General features: G+C 48.1%; 1 protein-coding gene across 2 annotated transcripts in view; it reads right to left on the minus strand.

The window, feature by feature from the left end:
• Positions 1 to 19,587, minus strand: part of RAD54L2 (RAD54 like 2) — a 95,297-nt gene that overhangs the window by 16,656 nt on the left and 59,054 nt on the right. For both annotated transcript variants that reach the window (XM_066351058.1, XM_066351059.1), the window contains exons 3-13: positions 10,254 to 10,455; positions 9,210 to 9,349; positions 8,649 to 8,765; positions 8,111 to 8,337; positions 7,209 to 7,391; positions 6,935 to 7,068; positions 5,533 to 5,729; positions 3,775 to 4,117; positions 2,903 to 3,080; positions 647 to 898; positions 329 to 447 (exon numbers count right to left, since the gene is read on the minus strand). In XM_066351058.1, coding sequence (XP_066207155.1) covers positions 329 to 447; positions 647 to 898; positions 2,903 to 3,080; positions 3,775 to 4,117; positions 5,533 to 5,729; positions 6,935 to 7,068; positions 7,209 to 7,391; positions 8,111 to 8,337; positions 8,649 to 8,765; positions 9,210 to 9,349; positions 10,254 to 10,455 — 2,092 coding nt within the window. The remainder of the gene's footprint in view (positions 1 to 328; positions 448 to 646; positions 899 to 2,902; positions 3,081 to 3,774; positions 4,118 to 5,532; positions 5,730 to 6,934; positions 7,069 to 7,208; positions 7,392 to 8,110; positions 8,338 to 8,648; positions 8,766 to 9,209; positions 9,350 to 10,253; positions 10,456 to 19,587) is intronic.

The following is a 19,587-nucleotide window of genomic DNA, read 5'->3' on the forward strand; positions in this document are numbered from 1 at the left end:
GTCTCTCCTACCAGAAAAAAAAACCCACAAAAAATAAAACCCTTTTAAAATGTAAAAGCTAGTTCTCAGGTTGTACAGTAGCAGGCCACAGATTAGACTGTGATCTGCACTACTAGCCTATGGTTTCAAATTGTTATCTGCAGAGAACAGCACTGGACAAAGAAAAAAACTCTAAGAAAACGACAAAATGCAAAGTCCTCCCAAGAACCACTGGGTTGCAGAGGCATGGAGTGAGAACGGGGCGGTGGGACCCCAGACATCTCACTCTGCAGGCCCTGTGTCACTTTTACCAGAGACACACAGTGTCATTCGGGAACTTCTCTGCTACCTGAACACAAGGATCTTGTCCCCAAGCTTCACACTTTCCTCAATCAGGTGGAAGAGCAGAACCATCTTGGGAGAGTTCTCCAGGACTCCAGTCTGGTAATTAGTCAGTAGGTCCTTGGCCTGCAGGAGAGATATGAGGCAGTTCGGAGCAAGTCCATGGCCCGATGACTAGAAATAAAATTCTCTCCCTCCCAGAGCGCAGCTCAGGGGCCACCGCTACAGTTCCCTGCACAGACCTGGGCCGTGCCTTCTGCCTGAGGCTTCACACCACCCCTTCTCAGCAGTGGTTTATGGCCACAGAGGGACCTGCGTGACTCACCCATTCGTACGTGACGATGCTGTTGCCTCGCTCCTGGAAAGGGCTGAAGCCGACCCCTTGCAGGAACTTGGGGTTGGCTGCCTCTCCCGTTGAGGAGGCCAAGGTGCCGTCTTCCCCCTTGACTTTTGTTCCCTGTGACGAGCAGCGGGCACTCGTCCCTGCTGCGCCAAGCTCCTCCACGTCTAGGTCTTGCTCATTGGCCAGGTTCTCCTTCTGAAGGGCTTCATACAGCACATCAGGATGATTCCAGATCTGAGGTTCAAGTCAGAGGAAAACACAGGGCACAGAACACTGATAAGGATGTCCCTCAGAGTCTGGAGACATGTACTTGCTCAAACTCACACCGCCAACAACACACGGTATCACACTAATTAAGGTATCCCAACCCCCTCATGGCCAAAGAGCCTGAACACTCGCTTCCACTAGACTCTGACTCCTATGCTACATGAACAGGAGCGTGCACCACAGGGAGCACTCCAGTGGTTTGGTACACAAGCAAAAAGGCTGTGCCACAAGCCTTGCATTCTTATTCAGTGAGAATGCTCTGCTTCACTGTGTGGCCAACAATCAACTACTGTAATAAACAAGACCCATGTCTCTCTACGGACAGATGTATCTGACTTCTAAATGACCAACCAGACTCCTGGCAGGAGTTGAGAATTCCCAGGGAGGGGAGGGGGCAGGCAGGATGAGTATGTTGGCATTGCAGCATCCTCCAAACCATGTCTGCTTTAGACCTCTGGCTCTGGTCTCTGGGGCTGTGGCTACAAAAAATATATATAGCCTGACCTGTGGTGGCGCAGTGGATAAAGCGTCGACCTAGAAATGCTGAGGTCGCTGGTTCGAAACCCTGGGCTTGCCTGGTCAAGGCACATATGGGAGTTGATGCTTCTACCTCCTCCTCCCCCCTTCTCTCTCTCTCCTATCTCTCCCTGTCTCTCCCTCTCCTCTCTAAAAAAAATGAATAAAAATTAAAAATATATATATTAAAAAAAAAAAATATATATATATATATATATATATATATATATATATTTTTTGAACTCCATCTGCCCCAGACATACATACACCTTCAGCTCACTTATAAAAGTGGTGATCAGAAATAATGCCCAGCCCTGGCTGGATAGCTCAGTGGGTTAGAGCATTGTTCCAATACCTCAAGGTTGTGGGTTTGATCCCTTGTCAGGGCACATAAGAGAATCAACCATGAATACATAAATAACTGGAACAAACTGCTATCTTTCTCTCAAATCAATTTTAAAAAATTCATTTTTTTAAAAGGAACAATGCTCAACAGTCGGCTGAGAGCTGTCAAAGAAATAGGTCCCTGGTGAGGCAACAGGGAGCCCTTGGCCAGATCAAAGACGAGAGAGCATTCATCAACCTGTTCATGAGGCTCAGCACTCAAGATACCAGGCCTTGCTGTCCTCAAACCATTTGAAACATTATCAGGACAAAAGAGGTGTCAACCTGATGAAATACATAATGTAATGGAAGGTGCCCCGAATAATTTGTCTAAGCTATATAGTTCTTTTCTTTTTTTTTTCTTTTTTTTTGTATTTTTCTGAAGTCAGAAACGGGGAGGCAGTCAGACAGACTCCCGCATGCACCCGACCGGGATCCACCCGGCATGCCCACCAGGGGCGATGCTCTGCCCATCTGGGACGTTGCTCTGTTGCAACCAGAGCCATTCTAGCGCCTGAGGCAGAGGCCACAGAGCCATCCTCAGTGCCCGGGCAAACTTTGTTCCAATGGAGCCTCAGCTGCAGGAGGGGAAGAGAGAGAGAGAGAGGAAGGAGAGGGGGAGGGGTGGAGAAGCAGATGGGCGCTTCTCCTGTGTGCCCTGGCCGGGAATCAAACCTGGGACTCCTGCACGCCAGGCTGACGCTCTACCACAGAGCCAACCGGCCAGGGTAAACTATATAGTTCTGGAATCCCAATTTTGTGAGCAGTCATAAACACTGCTCAAAATGTTCCGCCATCACCCCTCTTCCAAGTGAGAAAAATCAGTGAGAAAGGAAGGGGTTTCTCAAGTTCGGTGTAACAAGTTGTGCAGCTGGGTTGCACACCACAAGGGGCATTTGCATTACAGTATGAGTGGCCAACACATCTCTCCCTATAGCCCCCAGTCCTCCAATGCAGAGGTGGGCCCTCTGCCTCTATGCTTCCTTTTTCAGGACTCCCAGAAGGAGCAACTCTCCTGGGACCAGGTGCATCCGTGGGCTGTATCTCAGTGTCCCTGAGGCTGCAACACACCTTGCAGCACACACAGAAAGCCTTGAGGGGGTTCAGGCCCAGCCAGCCACTGTTGCCGCAGTCCCGGAAGCGGTCCATGAACTGGGTGTACAAATCCCGCTGGATCTTGGAGAGTCGCACCAGGATTACGTTCTCTTCCTTGGCAGGGAGATGAATCTTCAGCACAGTGTGGCCTCTCCTGCAAACGCGGAGATCAGAACTGACAAGGCGGTGTGACCAGGAGGGGTCAGTGCAGGAGAGAAACCGAACCCTGCCTTTCTGCCACACCCACCTCTTGAAGATCTCACAGCAGCCTCGCAATGAAGAGTGGTTCAATAACCCTCAAGAAGAAACTCATCTTAAGGATGAAAACTAAAGAGGCAGCGACCTGAGGCAGCTGCCAGCGATGTGATGACAGAGACCGGGATAAGTCTAGGTTTTTACCCTGAATCGGGGCCGCTTCTCTACACTTTCTGCACACATGCCGTTAACAAGGAAGGATGGGCTGCTGGAGACGGGTCAGCGACGCGCACCGAGGGGGACACGGCACACTGAGGCGGACACGGCACACCACGGCGGACACGGCACACCGAGGCGGACACGGCACACCACGGTGGACACGGCACACCGAGGCTTGCCCTCAGAGCCCCACCCCCTCTCACCCGAGTCAGCAGAATGCCAGCTCTCCCTGCTTCCGCAGAAGGTATGGCAGGCATCCGTGGTAACGACTACGAATCGGCTTTGGACAGAAGCCCTTGTAGGCCAGACTTCCACAGCACGGAAACAGTGGGCGGCCATCCTCTGCTAGCTATTCAGGAAACGCTCCCGAGTGAACAGAGGGTGACTTGTGCCCCACTGGGACGGGGCCCCCGCTCCTCGGCGAGGCCGCTCACCTCTGCACAAAGCCCTCCAGGAGGCTATGCAGGACGTGGCTCCGGTACCGCATGAGGCGCACGTCCTGGGGTGTGCTGTCAATGCACTGCCCGTTCAGGATGGGGCGTTCGAACATGTTGCTGAACTCCTGCCGGGTGCCGAGGAAGTCTGGGCGCACGAAGTCCACCATGCACCAGTACTCGATGAGGTTGTTCTGCAGGGGGTACCCAGTCAGCACCACCCGGCGGCGAGAGCGAATGTTCTTCAGGGCCTGTGAGGTGCTGGCTTGGCAGTTTTTGATGCGGTGCCCCTCGTCACAGATCACCACATCAGGGCCGGGGCGGCACAGGGCCTTCTCAAACTCTAGGGAGGGAAGAGGACCCGGGTCAGAGGGGGAGAGGGCCTGCTCTTAGTCAACAACATGAGAAGCAGGGGTGCACGCTGGCGGAGACAGAAGAAATGAAGGGAGCAGGAAAGCAGGAGTCAGCCCCCATCAGTGGGAGGGAGCCAGCCATCCAAGCTCCTGCACTTTGGTGTGACATGTGAGCCTGGCCTGTGCACTTTCAAAGCAAGTATCTCTTCCCTCTTTTTACTTTCCTCCCCCACCTCCAGCTTAAGGCTGAGTAAAACCAACTTGCATTCCTAGGGCTTAGACCAGGGGTCCCCAAACTTTTTACACAGGGGGCCAGCTCACTGTCCCTCAGACCGTTGGAGGGCCGGACTATAAAAAAAAAACTATGAACAAATCCCTATGCACACTGCACATATCTTATTTTAAAGTAAAAAAAACAAAACGGGAACAAATACAATATTTAAAATAAAGAACAAATAAATTTAAATCAACAAACTGACCAGTATTTCAATGGGAACTATGGGCCTGCTTTTGGCTAATGAGATGCTCAATGTACTCCTCTCTGACCACCAATGAAAGAGGTGCCCCTTCCGGAAGTGCGGCAGGGGCCGGATAAATGGCCTCAGAGGGCCGCATGCGGCCCACAGGCCGTAGTTTGGGGACCCCTGGCTTAGACCAACTGGGCCGTGGAGAGCATGACTTGACAGAGTACCCGCCCAGGATTAAACAGGAGTCTGGATGAAATTGACAGGAACAATCCAGACATGTCGGTTAGCTCTCCCATTGTCAGCATCTTGGTGCCTTCAGAGGGCTGGCTGGCGGGAGCTAGCTAAAGGATAAGGTCTTCCTGGACTTACTCCCCAGTCATTGCTAAAAGGCAAATTCATCCCAGCTCTATAACAGAAGCAAACCTACAACAAACAACCTCCAGATGAAGAGACCCATAAAAATGAAACAGCCTCCAAATCCTAAAAAACCTTCTTCCTCAGATGGGCAAAGGCCGCTTAGAAGAGGGAGCAGACCTCTGAGAGGAAGACCAGGATACACTTTCGCTTTATAAACGAACGGACATTATTATTGCTCTGTATATCAGTGACTCGAGGACTCTGAAATATTTCCTTAGTGCTACCTCAGAACATCTCTAGGCGGTGGTCAAGGCAGCAGCTGCTGTCCTAACCGCTCCATGAGAGAACCTGGGACAGACGGGCAGGGAGGTCTCTCCTGAGGTGGTCTGTGGCCTCACCGAACCAGAAGCCCCCTGCCTAGAAAGCCAGAGGTCCCCCTAGCTGTTGTCGAGGCTTGGACTTCCGGTTCAAGACAACACAGCTCGCACCAATAGTGCTTCCCACCTGACGAGGTCCCCCTGCAGATTCTATTTCCTTCTTGCTGACATAGCCCTAGGAGGACCCCCAAGCGGGCTGCCCACCTCTCCGAAACTCCTGCTGCCGATCTTCCTCATCTAGATCAATGATGACCGGGTGAGAACGTTTCTTGGTTTTCTTCGGTCTACCTGTGGCAAAGGATTTCTTCAGGGTGAGGAGCCTGTACATTTCGTACCCCATCAGCAGCACCCCACCCTCCGACACCCAATCAGCCATCACTTTAGCACGAGCTGCCATTGTCCTGTAAGAGTGAACAGAGAGAAAATATTACTGCTTTCACTGCTCCTCAAGAAGGGCTCCCCACAAGCAAAGCTGCGTCGCTGCACATTCAGAATCCTTACTGCAAAGCCTGCATGTGGCAGCCTCACAGGGCGGGCCAGCTGCCCGAGGACTCGCCCAGCATCCTGGAATAAAGGCACCGAGGACGGACTGGGTCGCTGATGATAAACAGCAAACAACAGCCACCCGATGGCTCAAGGCAATCAACGGCAACAACGTCCTTGGACGTACATGCACAGCTTCGATATTTGAGGGAGAATTTCAAGTTATTCCCATAATAAATAAAAGGTACTAAAAACAAGGGCAACATCCTGCATTTGAGCTGCTCGGGCTCTGGTGAATAAAGAGCCAAAGACAAGCAGTAAAGGAGGAAGAGCAGCTGAGACCAGATGACACAGCACAGTCCCCCACTCCTGAACCACTGAGCCCTGGCTGCAGTTCACGGCTGCACGAGGACTAACTGTCCTGAAAGGTAAGGAAGAGGAGCGGGCAGGCGATCAACCACCCGAGGGGCCATGCACAGTCTCATTTTGATGTGCGTGCCCGAACCCCCCAAGAGGCGGCCTCTGCAGAAAGAAAGTCTGCCTTCTCGGCAGCCAAGTCAGTGAGAGGAAAGAGGGGTGTGGAGAACAGGCCGGGACCAAGAAATACCTTTAAAACTTTGGAAATCAGGTTGAATATATGGAGTAGAAATATAAGTAATTTTATTTAAATCTAAAACAAACAAACAAAAAAAGGTTTGCACCTTTCAAAGCTTGGAAGTTGTACCATTAAAGATCAACTGTAGATTGGTGCTTAAAAGAAGAGACTGATGAGCTGCTCATGAAAGAGAAATGTAAAAGGTCAAAAGACAGAAGATGGAAAGTTTCATACTATCATGTTGAATTTTATTACTATGTACCTGGGAAAATGCAACACTACATGCAGATTTTTCAGGATAAAAGCATACTTAAAGCAGGACACGAGAAGTTTCCCAGACTACCTAACTCTGACTTTACTGAAAAAGCTAGGTAGAGAAAAAGTAAGTAGCAAGAAGAGAAAGAGGGACACATCAAGAAACCAAAAGGAATCTGAGTACCAGGCGCCTGAGCCAAACGGACTGCCTGACATCGGGTCCCGGGAGAAGGTCTGAAAGGAAAGGGGCAGAGGAGGAGGCAGACCACCTACTTGTGCTCATCATTCAAGATGTGAACTTTAAAGAACCGAGGCTGGACTTCTTCAGGCTTGTTGTCAGCTGGCAGGGCTTCGGGAGCTGGGAGCCACATGTTGAACTCCGCCAGCCAATTCTGAAGAGTATTAACCTGTCAGAAAGCCAAGCCCAGAAAGGAAGTTTTAAGGAGCAAGCTCAGAGCGGAGCTCATGCAGCTTCTTAGTGCCCAGGAAGGCATCAACCCAGAGCTCTTCAGAGGGGCAACTAAGCGGTGCCTTCCTCAGCTCTTACCGGCACAATGGCAAGGACAGTTTTGGCTGGCGTGTGGCGGAAGAGGACATCGACGAAGGAGATCACTTGTAAAGTTTTCCCCAGACCCATGCTGTGGGCCAGGATACAGCCAAAGCCACTACTGGTCTTAAATCTCTCCAGGGACTCAACCAGGTTATCATACAGGAACCGGATCCCGCCAATCTGACAAGGAACACACACAGACAAACGTCAGAAGGGCTGGCAAAGATCAGGGCTCTACTTTTCCTCTCTTTGGGATTAGTCAGAATTAAGTAAATGAGCACATTACACCAAATGGCTGGTGTGGACGGCTACAGAAGTTTCCCTGTGCCCTGACTAGTCTATTGGCTGGTGACAGACTTCTCAGGGAAAACACAGACATTCACCTCGTACAGTGGCCCATCCCAGCAAGAATCTGCAGTACCAAATTCACTCAGCCTTGGCCCGGCCGCCCTTGGCTGCTTGCCTCAACGCTGCCCACTCCACGAGGAGCAGTTCTTACAGTGTCAACCTCTGTTTTTATGGAACTGTCACTCACTGGTCCTGGGTCAACAGAAACTGCTCCCTCCTACCAGGAAGTCCCTCAGACTTCCAACTCTCACACCTCTTCTGGAGCCACAACTTCCGGATCAAAGCACTGCTCTCCAGAGAGCATCCCCAGATCAAGCAGTCTTGCAGATCTCACAGAAGGAGGCTCAAGAGTATTAAGCCAAGAGATCCAGCACGTCCTGCATGGCAGGGCAAACCTGAGGCTTGTTCCTTCCCAGGATAATCAGGCCTTTCCAAAGCTGCTCATGGTACCGAACAAGGACCTTCCAGGCTGCGCGGCCAACAAGCACCAGCGGGCGATGTCCCAGCAAGGAAGCCGAAAGGACCTGAAGGAGAGTCCGGGTTTGCTGTACCTGATGAGGTTTCACTGCCCGAGCCAATTGCGGGGCCAGGAAGACATTCTCCTCCTCCGGAGGGTGGTTCAGGTTGACAAGGACCCGCCCCAGGGCATCACGCTGGTTTAAGAGGTCATTCACGTGGGTGCCACCCTTCTCCTCCTCTTCGTCCTCCTCGCTGACGGACTCGCTGCTGTCCACAATGTGCAGAGTGTCCTCCTCCCCAGAGCTCAGCTCGATCACCTCTGAGACAGCCAACAAGACAAAACAAAAACAAAACCCAGGGAGCAGTGGTCATTTACTGCCCGTTGTTACAGCAAAGAACGGCATGGAAACAAAGGTCGAACTTATCAGCACCGATAAAAACTTCACTCTCCCAGCTTCAAGTAAAGACAAGGGAAAACCTTAGATTTGCAAGAACACTCAGGAATTTGTCATAGTCAGACCTCCAAGCACACAAGAAAGGATCGTGCTCTTTCTATTCAAAGGTACAGCTCATCTCTCGGGGTGACCCCGGGGTCAGGAGGAAGAAGGGCCACCTCTGGATTGATCTTACCATCACGACTGCTTTTTTCATCCTCGCTGCCACTGCTACTGTCCAAACAAATGACTTCCTGGGCCAAAACCCGAGGAGGCAGTTGGGGACCTTCACTTGCTCTTAAGACAATTTCTTCTAGAAAAAGAAAGATGGAAGGGAATGTCAAACAGAAGTGGCACAAATATACTTTTCAAATAACCCACCATCCCTCCTCCTTTGTTGCTCTCACCGGGACTGTCCCCGAGGAGAGAAGCAGGTCTCCCAAACCTCAGCCCTTTTTCCAAATTCCCTTTTCTCCACCAGTTCTTACTGCCCAATACCCATCCACTTGACCCCTAGACAAGGCTCCCACCCTTTGGCATGTTAAGATCCAAAATTAAGGGGGGGGGGATCTAAGTAAGATCAACTGGAGGAGTGCACTTGTATCCATCTGCACTTGTTAAATGGAGTTCCTCTGATTGGGTGCCTCCAAGAAGCTGAACGATTGGAAAGGATTTCTGAGAGGCCACGCATGACCTTCCTCCGGATGGGTCCTTGACCACTGTGGGCGCCCAGGCCTGTGCTGCCTCCTCCACTCACCGGGAAGAAACTCCAAGGGGACAGTGGGAATGGGAGCAGCGTAATCCTTCCTCTGCTGCTCCAGGCGTTTCCTTCTTTCCAACTCTTCCTGTTGTGCTGCTTTGGTAACTGGCTCCAACTGATCCTCCCGGAGCAGCTTTCTAAACATTGAAACGAGAGAGCACTTGGGTTTGCTTGGGACCTGGGCAGTGCAGCGTCAGGCTCCCAAGGGAAGTCGCATTGGGGAGCGCAGAGGGCGCAGGTGGGAGAAGCCGCATCGGTCCCACTGAGCCCATGCAATGAGCAAGGCAAAAAACAAGGGGAGGGGGCATGCACTTTAAGATCAGCCAGTTTTGACCTTATATGTTTTTCATATTATTTAACTTCCTGACAGATGCCCCTGCAGACTCACCTCTGCATGTAACAGGACAAGAGTGAAATAGAGTACTATGTGATTCATACAGCTGAAAAGCTGACTAAAAACAGAGCCGGTATATGGAAAGTAGGATTATAGATGATTCTGTATCCTTATTTCCCAAACTTAGAGTAATCTCGTAATATTATGTTAAAAAAAGAAATGAGGGCAGAAGGAGAAACAGATAGTGTTCCTGTCTTTGGTGGACGGAAGGACTGCTGAGGATTGGGTAGTTCAAGTTTCTAGCTGCTGATCTCTCAGCTCAAGGAAGAAGCCCTACGTAGGACCAGATAGTCCCCCTGCCAACCGGTGCTGAAAGTCAACTTCTTTTCACCTCCTCTTGTTTTGAGACATAAAGAAAAAATAAAGGAAGAAGCAGGGTCCAACCAGTGCACCCTATCATCTCGGGGCCCCCAGAAAGTGGGACAGTCCCAGCAGGGCCCAGGGGCCAGCACCTCTGCCCGCCTCCCCTGACGGCCCACCCGGTGGTCCCACGCGGCATCTCCACTGTGCATTCGGGCACACGGCTCACACTTTTCCCCTTTGGAAAGAGGACTCTCCTGCTCAGACCAGGCCTTCTGCTAGTGGCCACTGAGTGAAGGCAGTGCCTCCACTCCCTCCTCCCGCCTCTCACCAGGAGCACAGCTCACCGTATGTTTCTCCTCATGTGGGAGGGCTTCTGAGCTCTCTTCTTTTTGGGGTCCTCGGAGGCTAGGCTTTTGCCTTGGGGGCGCCTAAGCTGCTCTGAAGGCTCAGACTGAGATGAGGTAGTTGAACTGCACCGCGGCGGCCGCTGCCCATCTTCCCCCAGCGGGGCACACTCAGTGCCACACATGTCTTCCAGGGATGGGTCTGAAAAGACAAGGGGAGAGAGATGCCAGGGACCAACTTTTACTAGGGGGAAAATGACTTCTGATGCCAGACATACCTGGGTTCCAACTTCAACTCAGCATCGTGTTAGCTGGTGATAAGTAAGCTACTTGTATCTCTCTGAACCTCAATGGGCTTGTCTACAACATGAGAGTAGTGATGCCTGACTTCAGAGCTATTGTGAGGACTAAACAGTACCCATGCTTAGCACCACGCCTGGCCAGAGTAGGCTCACAAAAAATGATAGCCATCACTTTTTTTTTTTTTTTTCAGAGACAGAGTCAGAGAGAGGAATAGTCAGACAGGAACGGAGAGAGATGAGAAGCATCAATCATCAGTTTTTTATTGCGACATCTTAGTTGTCCATTGATTGCTTTCTCATATGTGCCTTGACCATGGGCCTTCAGCTGACCAAGTAACCCCTTGCTGGAGCCAGCGACCTTGTGTCCAAGCTGGTGAGCTTTAGCTCAAACCAAATGAGCCCACGCTCAAGCTGGTGACCCCAGGGTCTCAAACCTGGGTCTTCCGCATCCCAGTCCGACGCTCTATCCACTGCGCCACCGCCTGGTCAGGCAGCCATCACTTTTTAAAAAAATTTTATTGATTGATTTTAGTGAGAGAGGAATGGTGGGGGGGGGGGAGAGACAGAGAGAGAGAGACAGGAACATCAATCTGTTCCTGTATGTGTCCTCACCGGGGATGGAACCTACAACCTCTGTGCTTTGAGATGATGCTCTTACCAACTGAGCTATCCGGGTCCGGGGCACCAGCCATCACTCTTGCTATAATTTTGCACTGTGATCAGAGTAAGGCAGTTTCATGGTCCCAGACTGCTCAGAAAGGGACAGCTGGGCCTGACCTGTGGTGGCGCAGTGGATAAAGCGTCGACTTGGAAATGCTGAGGTCGCCGGTTCGAAACCCTGGGCTTGCCTGGTCAAGGCACATATGGGAGTTGATGCTTCCAGCTCCTCCCCCCCTTCTCTCTCTCTCTGTCTCTCTCCTCTCTCTCTCTCTCTCTGTCTCTCCCTCTCCTCTCTAAAATGAATAAATAAATAAAATTAAGAAAGGGACAGCTGGGGTCCAAACACAGCTCACACTCACTTGTGTAACTCTAAGCAAGTTTCATCTGCCAGCAGGAAGAATACACCTCCTTTGAGTGTCTTAAATGTTCACACGTTCAATTTACTAACCATTTAATGATGGCGTACAACACACCAAACTGTCTTAGATGTTTCAAGGAATATTTATAAGACTCCCTCACTTCATGGTTTGTTTTCCAATCCAATTAAAATGAGCAGAGGGCCTGAATAGACATTTCTCCAGAAGACACACAAATGGCCAATAGACATATGAAAAGATTCTCCATGTCACTAATCAGAGAAATGCATTAAATTACAATGAGATATCACCTCACACCTGTCAGAATGGCTCTCATCAATAAATCAACAAACGAGTGTTACCTAGGATGTGGAGAAAAGGCAACCCTCATGCACTGTTGGTGGGAGTGCAGATTAATGCAGCCACTATGGAAAACTCTAAGGATCGCCTCAAAAAATTAAAAATAGAACTAACTTATGACCCAGCAATTCTACTTCTGGGTATTCATCCAAAGAAATTCAAAACATTTATGCAAAAAGATATATGCACCTCTATGTTCACTGCAGCATTATTTACAGTAGCCAAGATATGGAAGCAATCTAAGTGTCCGTTGATAGACAACTGGATAAAGATGTACATGTATACAATGGAATATTACTCAGCTATAAAAAAGAATGACATTCAGCCTGGCCTACGGTGGTACAGTGGATAGAGTGTTGACATGGAATGCTGTGGTTGCTGGTTCAAAACCCTGGGCTTGTCTGGTCAAGACACATACCACAAGCAAGCAATGAACAACTAAATTGAAGCAACTACATGTTGATACTTCTCGCTCCCTCCCCTCTGTAAAATCAATAAATAAAATCTTAAAAATGTGTATGACACGAAATATGTGTATTTCTTACAATCTTTAAAGTCAAGGTATTATTAAAGTGTACCCAGCAAATATTTTAAGGTCAATTAAAAAAAATTTAAAAGGGGAGAGTCATATCCTGGAACTCTACCATATCATGCTTTTTACTTAAAAAAATTTTAAATTTATTTTGAATGCTGATGAACAGGAGACGCCAAATCTTTTTCTCCTGCAAACTACTACCTTCTTTTATTTGATCCAGCTAATAACACTGTTTTGTCTTTTCCCAAATAGCTCCAGATATATGGAAAAGATTTATATAGGCGGATGGGGATCCTCAAACCCCTCAGCGAGATCTTCTGAGCATGGCTTTTAAGATACCAAGAGGCAGAACAAGCCCAATAGAGATCAGGTGAACTACCAGCTTTTAGGATACGCTCTTAAAGGCTCCAACGCCCCAAAGGGGTGTCATAGGATGCCATCTGGGTCCTGCTTCAATAGAGGAAAGGAAGGTCATTGAGCTAAAGCCTGCCAGACTTACATGCCTCTGCTGTGAGGAAACAGGGACACTGGAAGGTAGGCTTCCCCCTCGCTCCTCTAAGGGAGGGTTCAGTCTCTTCCAGCCCTGCTCCAGCCACCTATGACCTAACCTTGCCCAGAATGCTGGGGTTTGCCACTGAAGGCTGAAGGTGCCCAGGGCTGTCGGCCCCATCTACGACACCGTGGACGAGCCTAGGGTATTTATTCCAAGAAGCAGGTAAACTGATCTCATTAGCACAAGGGCCACTTAACTATGTCTTGCCTGAATAGTCAGGCTTTTTATTCTTCCCTCAAAGATCTCTGTTGTGGGTGTTGATAGTCCTTTTTTCTGCTGCTTTGTTTAATATATAGTGTTACCTCTATTCCTCCTACCTCAATGCCCCACACATATTTCAGGCTGGGACCTATTTTTAATTTAGAGCTCTCTTTCCCCCTTTTGCCAACTTCTATTATGAATCTACCTTTGCCACCCAGCTTAGTGTATCCCAAGGTTCTCTTTACCACATCACAGTCGCAGAGCTCCAGGGAAAAGCAACCTGGTCTCATCTCTCCAGGCAGAGGAGAACAGAAACTCCATCTCCACACATGCTGCAGATGGCTTTTCCAGTCTACCTGAATCATTACCAGCTAGAAGCAGTGGTCATTGGGACTTGGACGTGAGCTGCAAAGTATAGAATTGTGACAACAATTCCAGTGCCGTGCGGACTTTTCCTGGATGTGGACTTTTCCTGGACTCCTGCTCCTTGGGACAGTTCCTAACAGACTGAACTGGGGTTGGGTTGCATTCGCAGGGATTTGGAATGGTGTTGGTGCCAACTTGGACTTGGTGAACATGTTAAGGACACTACTCTTTTATGGATTCTTGCTGTATTGGCCAAGAGTTTGCTTAAAGGCTTTAATCACTGTAAAAAAAAAATAGAAGACTGGATAAAGAAGATGTGGTACATATACACCATGGTATACTATTCAGCCATAAGAAATGATGACACCGGATCATTTACAACAAAATGGTGGTATCTTGATAACATTATACGGAGTGAAATAAGTAAATCAGAAAAAAACAAGAACTGCAGGATTCCATACATTGGTGGGACATAAAAACGAGACTAAGAGACATGGACAAGAGTGTGGTGGTTACAGGGGGCGGGGGGAGGGAAGAAGGGAGAGGGGGAGGGAAGGGGGAGGGGCATAAAGAAAACTAGATAGAAGGTGACGGAGGACAATCTGACTTTGGGTGATGGGTATGCAACATAATTGAATGACAAGATAACCTGGACATGTTTTCTTTGAATATATGTACCCTGATTTATTGATGTCACCCCACTAAAATTAATAAAAATTTATTTATAAAAAACAAAAATTTTTTAAAAATGTGTATGACAGACCTAAAGGATATTATGTTAAGTGAAATAAGTCACACAGAGAAAGACAAATAGATATTATTTCACTTATATGTAGAATCTGAAAAACAAAATAAATTAACAAACAAAACAGAAACCAAGTCAAAGATACAAAGAACAAACTGACAGTTGTCAGATGGGAGGTGCTTGGGGAGATGGGTAAAAAAGGTAAAGGGATGAAGAAGTACAAACTGATAGGCAGAAAATAGTCACAGGGCCTCGGCTTGGTGGCTCAGTGGATAGAGTATCATCCTCACGCACTGAGGTTGCGGGTTTGATCACCAGTCAGAGCACATATGAGAAGCAACCAGCGAGTGCACAACTGAATGGAAAAACTAAGTAGAACGAGTTGATGCTTCTTTCTCTTTTTTACCTTCTCTCTCTCTCAAATCAATAGAAAAGTTGACTTTTCTAAAGGCGTTGAGTAAGCTAGGAGGAAACCTTTTTTAAAAAAGGAAAGAAAACAGTCACAGGGATATAAAATATAGCACAGGGAATATAGAAAAAAAATATTGTAATAACTATGTATGGTGTCAGGTGGGTATTAGCCTTTTCTGGGGAATCACTGTATAAGTCTATAAATGCCTAACCATTATGCTATACACCTAAAAGTAATACAATACTGAATGTCAACTTTAATTTTAAAAGGTTTTCAAAAAATTTTTAAATAAAACATGGATTATTTTTTAGAAAGAATGACGTGCAAACTGCATTCTGTGTTATTACAAACACCACAGGAGACTGTGGACCACATCTTTTTTCTAAACCTCGCCACATAAGACTGCCACCAAACAGCCATGTTGTCCACCACACCTGCTTATAGTGCAGCCTAGTATACATTTGAGCATCTGCTACATACCAGGCCCTGTGCCAAGGCACCATGGGATGGTCCACATGGGGAAACACACACACAGTGAGGTGTCTAACAGCAACACTTGGAGAAAGGACACCTAATCCAGCCTTGCTTACGGCTGGGTATGAGGGTGCTTCCTTGTGAAAGATGAGACCTGGGTTTAGTCCAAAGAAGAGCTCGACACCAGCTAGTAAAGAAGGAAAGAAAGAACGTTCTGGGCAGATACAGGCGCATAAGCAAAAGGAACAGACTTTAAATATGGTAGAATGATTAGGGAAATACACGCAGTTCCATGTGGGCTAATTCAAAATAAGGCTGCATAGCAGCAATAGGAGGGCTTTGTAACCAATGACTACTTCCTGTCTCGTCCCAGGATCCTCTCTTCCAAGGCAGACTTCGGTGTGGACCCAAGATCCTTCCTGGATGTCGGCACAGAAGTCAGCCTCCCTGTCCCAGGGAGGACTATTTTCAAGGCCTCTTCTTCCTAGCGCTCCTTCCACTGTCTGGTGTTTGGGTGAGAGGGGAAGCCAATGAGGCCATTGCAAGAGTGGAGAGTGGAGGGGGACAGGTGGGTGCAGACATGCATGCGCACACGCACTCACACTCACAAGTGAGCACCCAGGGCGGCCCGCCCCTCTGCAGAAGCGCTGGGAGCATCTTCCTAGGCCTTCACAGAGACCCCTGAAGGCTTCGGGTCGATAACCTCTGCTTTTCAAGAACAAAGGGGAAACGGTTGAGGGAGGCACCAGACAAGGAGACTTCATGATGGGACAGTGCAATACCAGGAACATGAGCAGCAGGTTGGAACGTCACAGTCCCCTGTGACCGCTGGATCCACAGCAGGCCTTTCACAGAAGGCCTCCCAGAGACGGCGAGGTCCGGGGTGGCAGGACGCACTGGCAATACGGCGCGGGCCTCGGCTCTCGGGCACACTCCACCTGCTGAGGAAGCCAGGTGCCACTGCCCATGTGCCCAGCCAGACCTGGGAACCAAGAGAAGCTCCACAGTGGAGTTGCAAGTCGGACCCACTGCCCTCCCACACTCATGAGCCTCCTCACACCGTCCTCTCCCCCGCCACCTGAACACCCCAGGAGGAAGCTCTGCAATCTGCCTTCCCGAGGACGATCACTCCTGCAGGCCCCATCCACCCCTCCAAAGAGCACTGTCACATAACACTACTGTCACCTCCATTCTAACTCCCAGCCCTGAATTCTTCCCTCCTAAAAAGCGAGGCCATCAAATGCCCCCTCTCAAAGGAACAGGTATTTGGACAGCAGACTGCCTAAGACAGGATATTTATTGCTAAATGGCCGCTTTCATCAACACTGCACCTTGGCCTACCCGCCAATTACACTAGGGGCTGGGTTGGCACACTTCAACTTGGTATTTTGCTGGGTCCTCTGAACTGGTTTTAATAATGACTCTGATGTTCTCCTGGCCTTAAAGCCTTTTGTTTTTATTTCATAAGCAAATTTATTGAGTAACACTTGGAAGAACAGTTGGAGGCAAGGCTGTCAGAGATAGGCAGATAAGACAGAGTCAAAGTATAGAGGGCAGGCCTTGAATAGTAAGTAGGTCAAGGGGTTTGAACTTCATCTGCTGGGCAGTTGGTAACTTGTTGCCAGCTGTTGTATTCTTTCTTCTGGTTTTTGCCTTGCAAGTGAACTGTTCCGAGGAGGAGGAAGAACAGAACCTGATGGCATTTCACTATCACAAATTCACTATCCAACATTCCAACTTGTGAGGCCTGGCTGTGAATTCCTGCCTGGCATGATGCGGAATGTGGCCATGTGCCGTAGAAACTTGAAAATTATCATAGAGCATATAAAATTCTCATGCACACTTAGTTTAGACACTAACTTCCCCTTTCCTTTAAAAAGAGGATACAGGCCCTGGCCGGTTGGCTCAGCGGTAGAGCGTCGGCCTAGCGTGCGGAGGACCCGGGTTCGATTCCCGGCCAGGGCACATAGGAGAAGCGCCCATTTGCTTCTCCACCCCTCCGCCGCGCTTTCCTCTCTGTCTCTCTCTTCCCCTCCCGCAGCCAAGGCTCCATTGGAGCAAAGATGGCCCGGGCGCTGGGCATGGCTCTGTGGCCTCTGCCTCAGGCGCTAGAGTGGCTCTGGTCGCAATATGGCGACGCCCAGGATGGGCAGAGCATCGCCCCCTGGGGGGCAGAGCACCGCCCCTGGTGGGCGTGCCGGGTGGATCCTGGTCGGGCGCATGCGGGAGTCTGTCTGACTGTCTATCCCCGTTTCCAGCTTCAGAAAAATGAAAAAAAAAAAAAAAAAACAAACAAATAAAAAGAGGATACAGGTACAAACCAGTTCCTTACCACCCAGCATTCTTTGAACAAATCCTCAGCTTCTGGGTCGAACAATGAATATTTTCTTGTTAGAGAGCTTTAGTTTATGGGTGTGCTAATATTAAAGTTTGTTGTCACATAAGTCAGTGTTTTATAAGTGCTTCATTACTGCCCCCCCCCTTTTTGAGAGACAGACAAGGAAAGATATGAGAAGCATCAACTCATAGTTGCATCACTTTAGTTGCTCATTGATTGCTTCTCATACGTGCCTTGACCAGGGGGCTCAAGCTGAGCCAAGGACCCCTTGCTCAAGCCAGCAACCTTTGGGCTCAAGCCAGCGACCTTGGGGCTCAAGCCAGCGACCTTGGGGTCATGATGATGATCTCTCACTCAAGCCAGTGACCCCGCGCTCAAGCTGGTGGGCCTGCACTCAAGCAGGTGACCTCAGGATTTCAAACCTGGGACTACAGTGTCCCAGGTCAAAGCTCTATCCACTGCACCACCATCACTCAGGTCATGAAGCTTATTATGAAATGTCTGGTTTCTACATAACATATCACATTTAAAATATTGTAGTAAAATTTATTTCAGAATTTCTATAAATAACTTTTTCCTAAATCAAAATGTAACTTTTCACTACATGCTCCTTTGTACTTTCTTAATATTGAACCATGTGAATATACAACCTAATCAAAAAAATTAAGTTTAAAAAATAGCCCTACCCCAAAGTCTAGATTTTAATTCACTAACCACTGAGGAAAAAAAGAGAAAAGATTCAACAAGAAAGTAAAGAGACCTATGCTTTGTTAGACAACAAAGGGAAATTAGTGTCTGCATGGTTTTTTGTTTGTTTGTTTGTTTGTAGTGTCTGCATGTTTTTGAAGTCAATGACTATTGCACCGAAGTTCAGGATCACAGAATCAGATCTGGTTGCAAATACCCCAGCACCTTATCCTTCATGTGAGCCAGCCATGAGCAGGAATCACCAGAGCCATAGAAATACCAGTGAACACTTACAGGAGCTTTTCAGGAATGAGTTATGAACACCACACCAAGGCAAATATGACTAGACAGATGAGTAGCTGTGAGAGAAAAACCCCTGCATTTCATTCACTGGGTGTATCAAATACAAACACTACCAGGGGCTTTGTCCACTTGTTCCATCTCTTCTTCCTCCTCCATCCCTTCTGTACAAATAAACGAAGGTCAGCGGATTCCTCGTCTTACCATGTGCCTCCTGGCACGCTACGATCCAAGTATGCACCACAACCTACGATGCCTGTGTGCCAAAAACACTGACTCTAAATCTGAACACACCTCGGTAGCCGTTCCCAGTTTGCAAAAAGAGGTCAAAGGAGAACATCAAACTTGTCAAACAAGACCACAGGGGTGCGATCAGCAAAATCTAAAAATGGGTAAAAATGCAGAATAAATTATTCTTTTTTCAATTCAGTTATTTTTAATATATTCACAGGTATGTGCAACCATCACCATAATCAATCAATGAATCCTTTTCTTCTATAAATAAGTCACAAGGAAAAAGAAAATGAAATAAAAGGTAAGGAAAGCTTACATGTTAAAGTGATTTAAAGATAAATCAACTCAATGTGGACCTTGTAGGGATAAATTAACAGTAAAAATAATTTTAAAAAGCTAATTAGGCATTATCTGGTTATTTTATAAGAAATTAATCTTAAGAATTTAGGTGTGCGCCCTAACTGGGGTGCTCAATGGATAAAGCATCATCCCCGTGCTCCAAGGTCGTGGGTTCAATCGCCAGTCTGGGCCCGTGTGAAAAGCAATCAATGAGTACACAACTAAACAGAACTAAGAGATGATGCTTCTCTCTCTCTCTTTCTCCCTTCCCCCTCTCCCTCAAATCAATGGAAAAAATTTTTTAAATTTAGGTTTAACAACAGATAGTGGAATTTGTTTTGTTTTGTTTTGTTTTTAGGACTTACATGCTAGAAAATAGAGCAAATTTACTTTGAAGCTTTTACAGATAAAATATTACATTAAGGATCTACTTCCAGATCATCCGAGGCTGGGGAAACAGATGAAACAAGAT

This window comes from Saccopteryx leptura, chromosome 10 (genome assembly GCF_036850995.1).
Source record: "Saccopteryx leptura isolate mSacLep1 chromosome 10, mSacLep1_pri_phased_curated, whole genome shotgun sequence".
Classification (NCBI taxonomy): domain Eukaryota; kingdom Metazoa; phylum Chordata; class Mammalia; order Chiroptera; family Emballonuridae; genus Saccopteryx; species Saccopteryx leptura.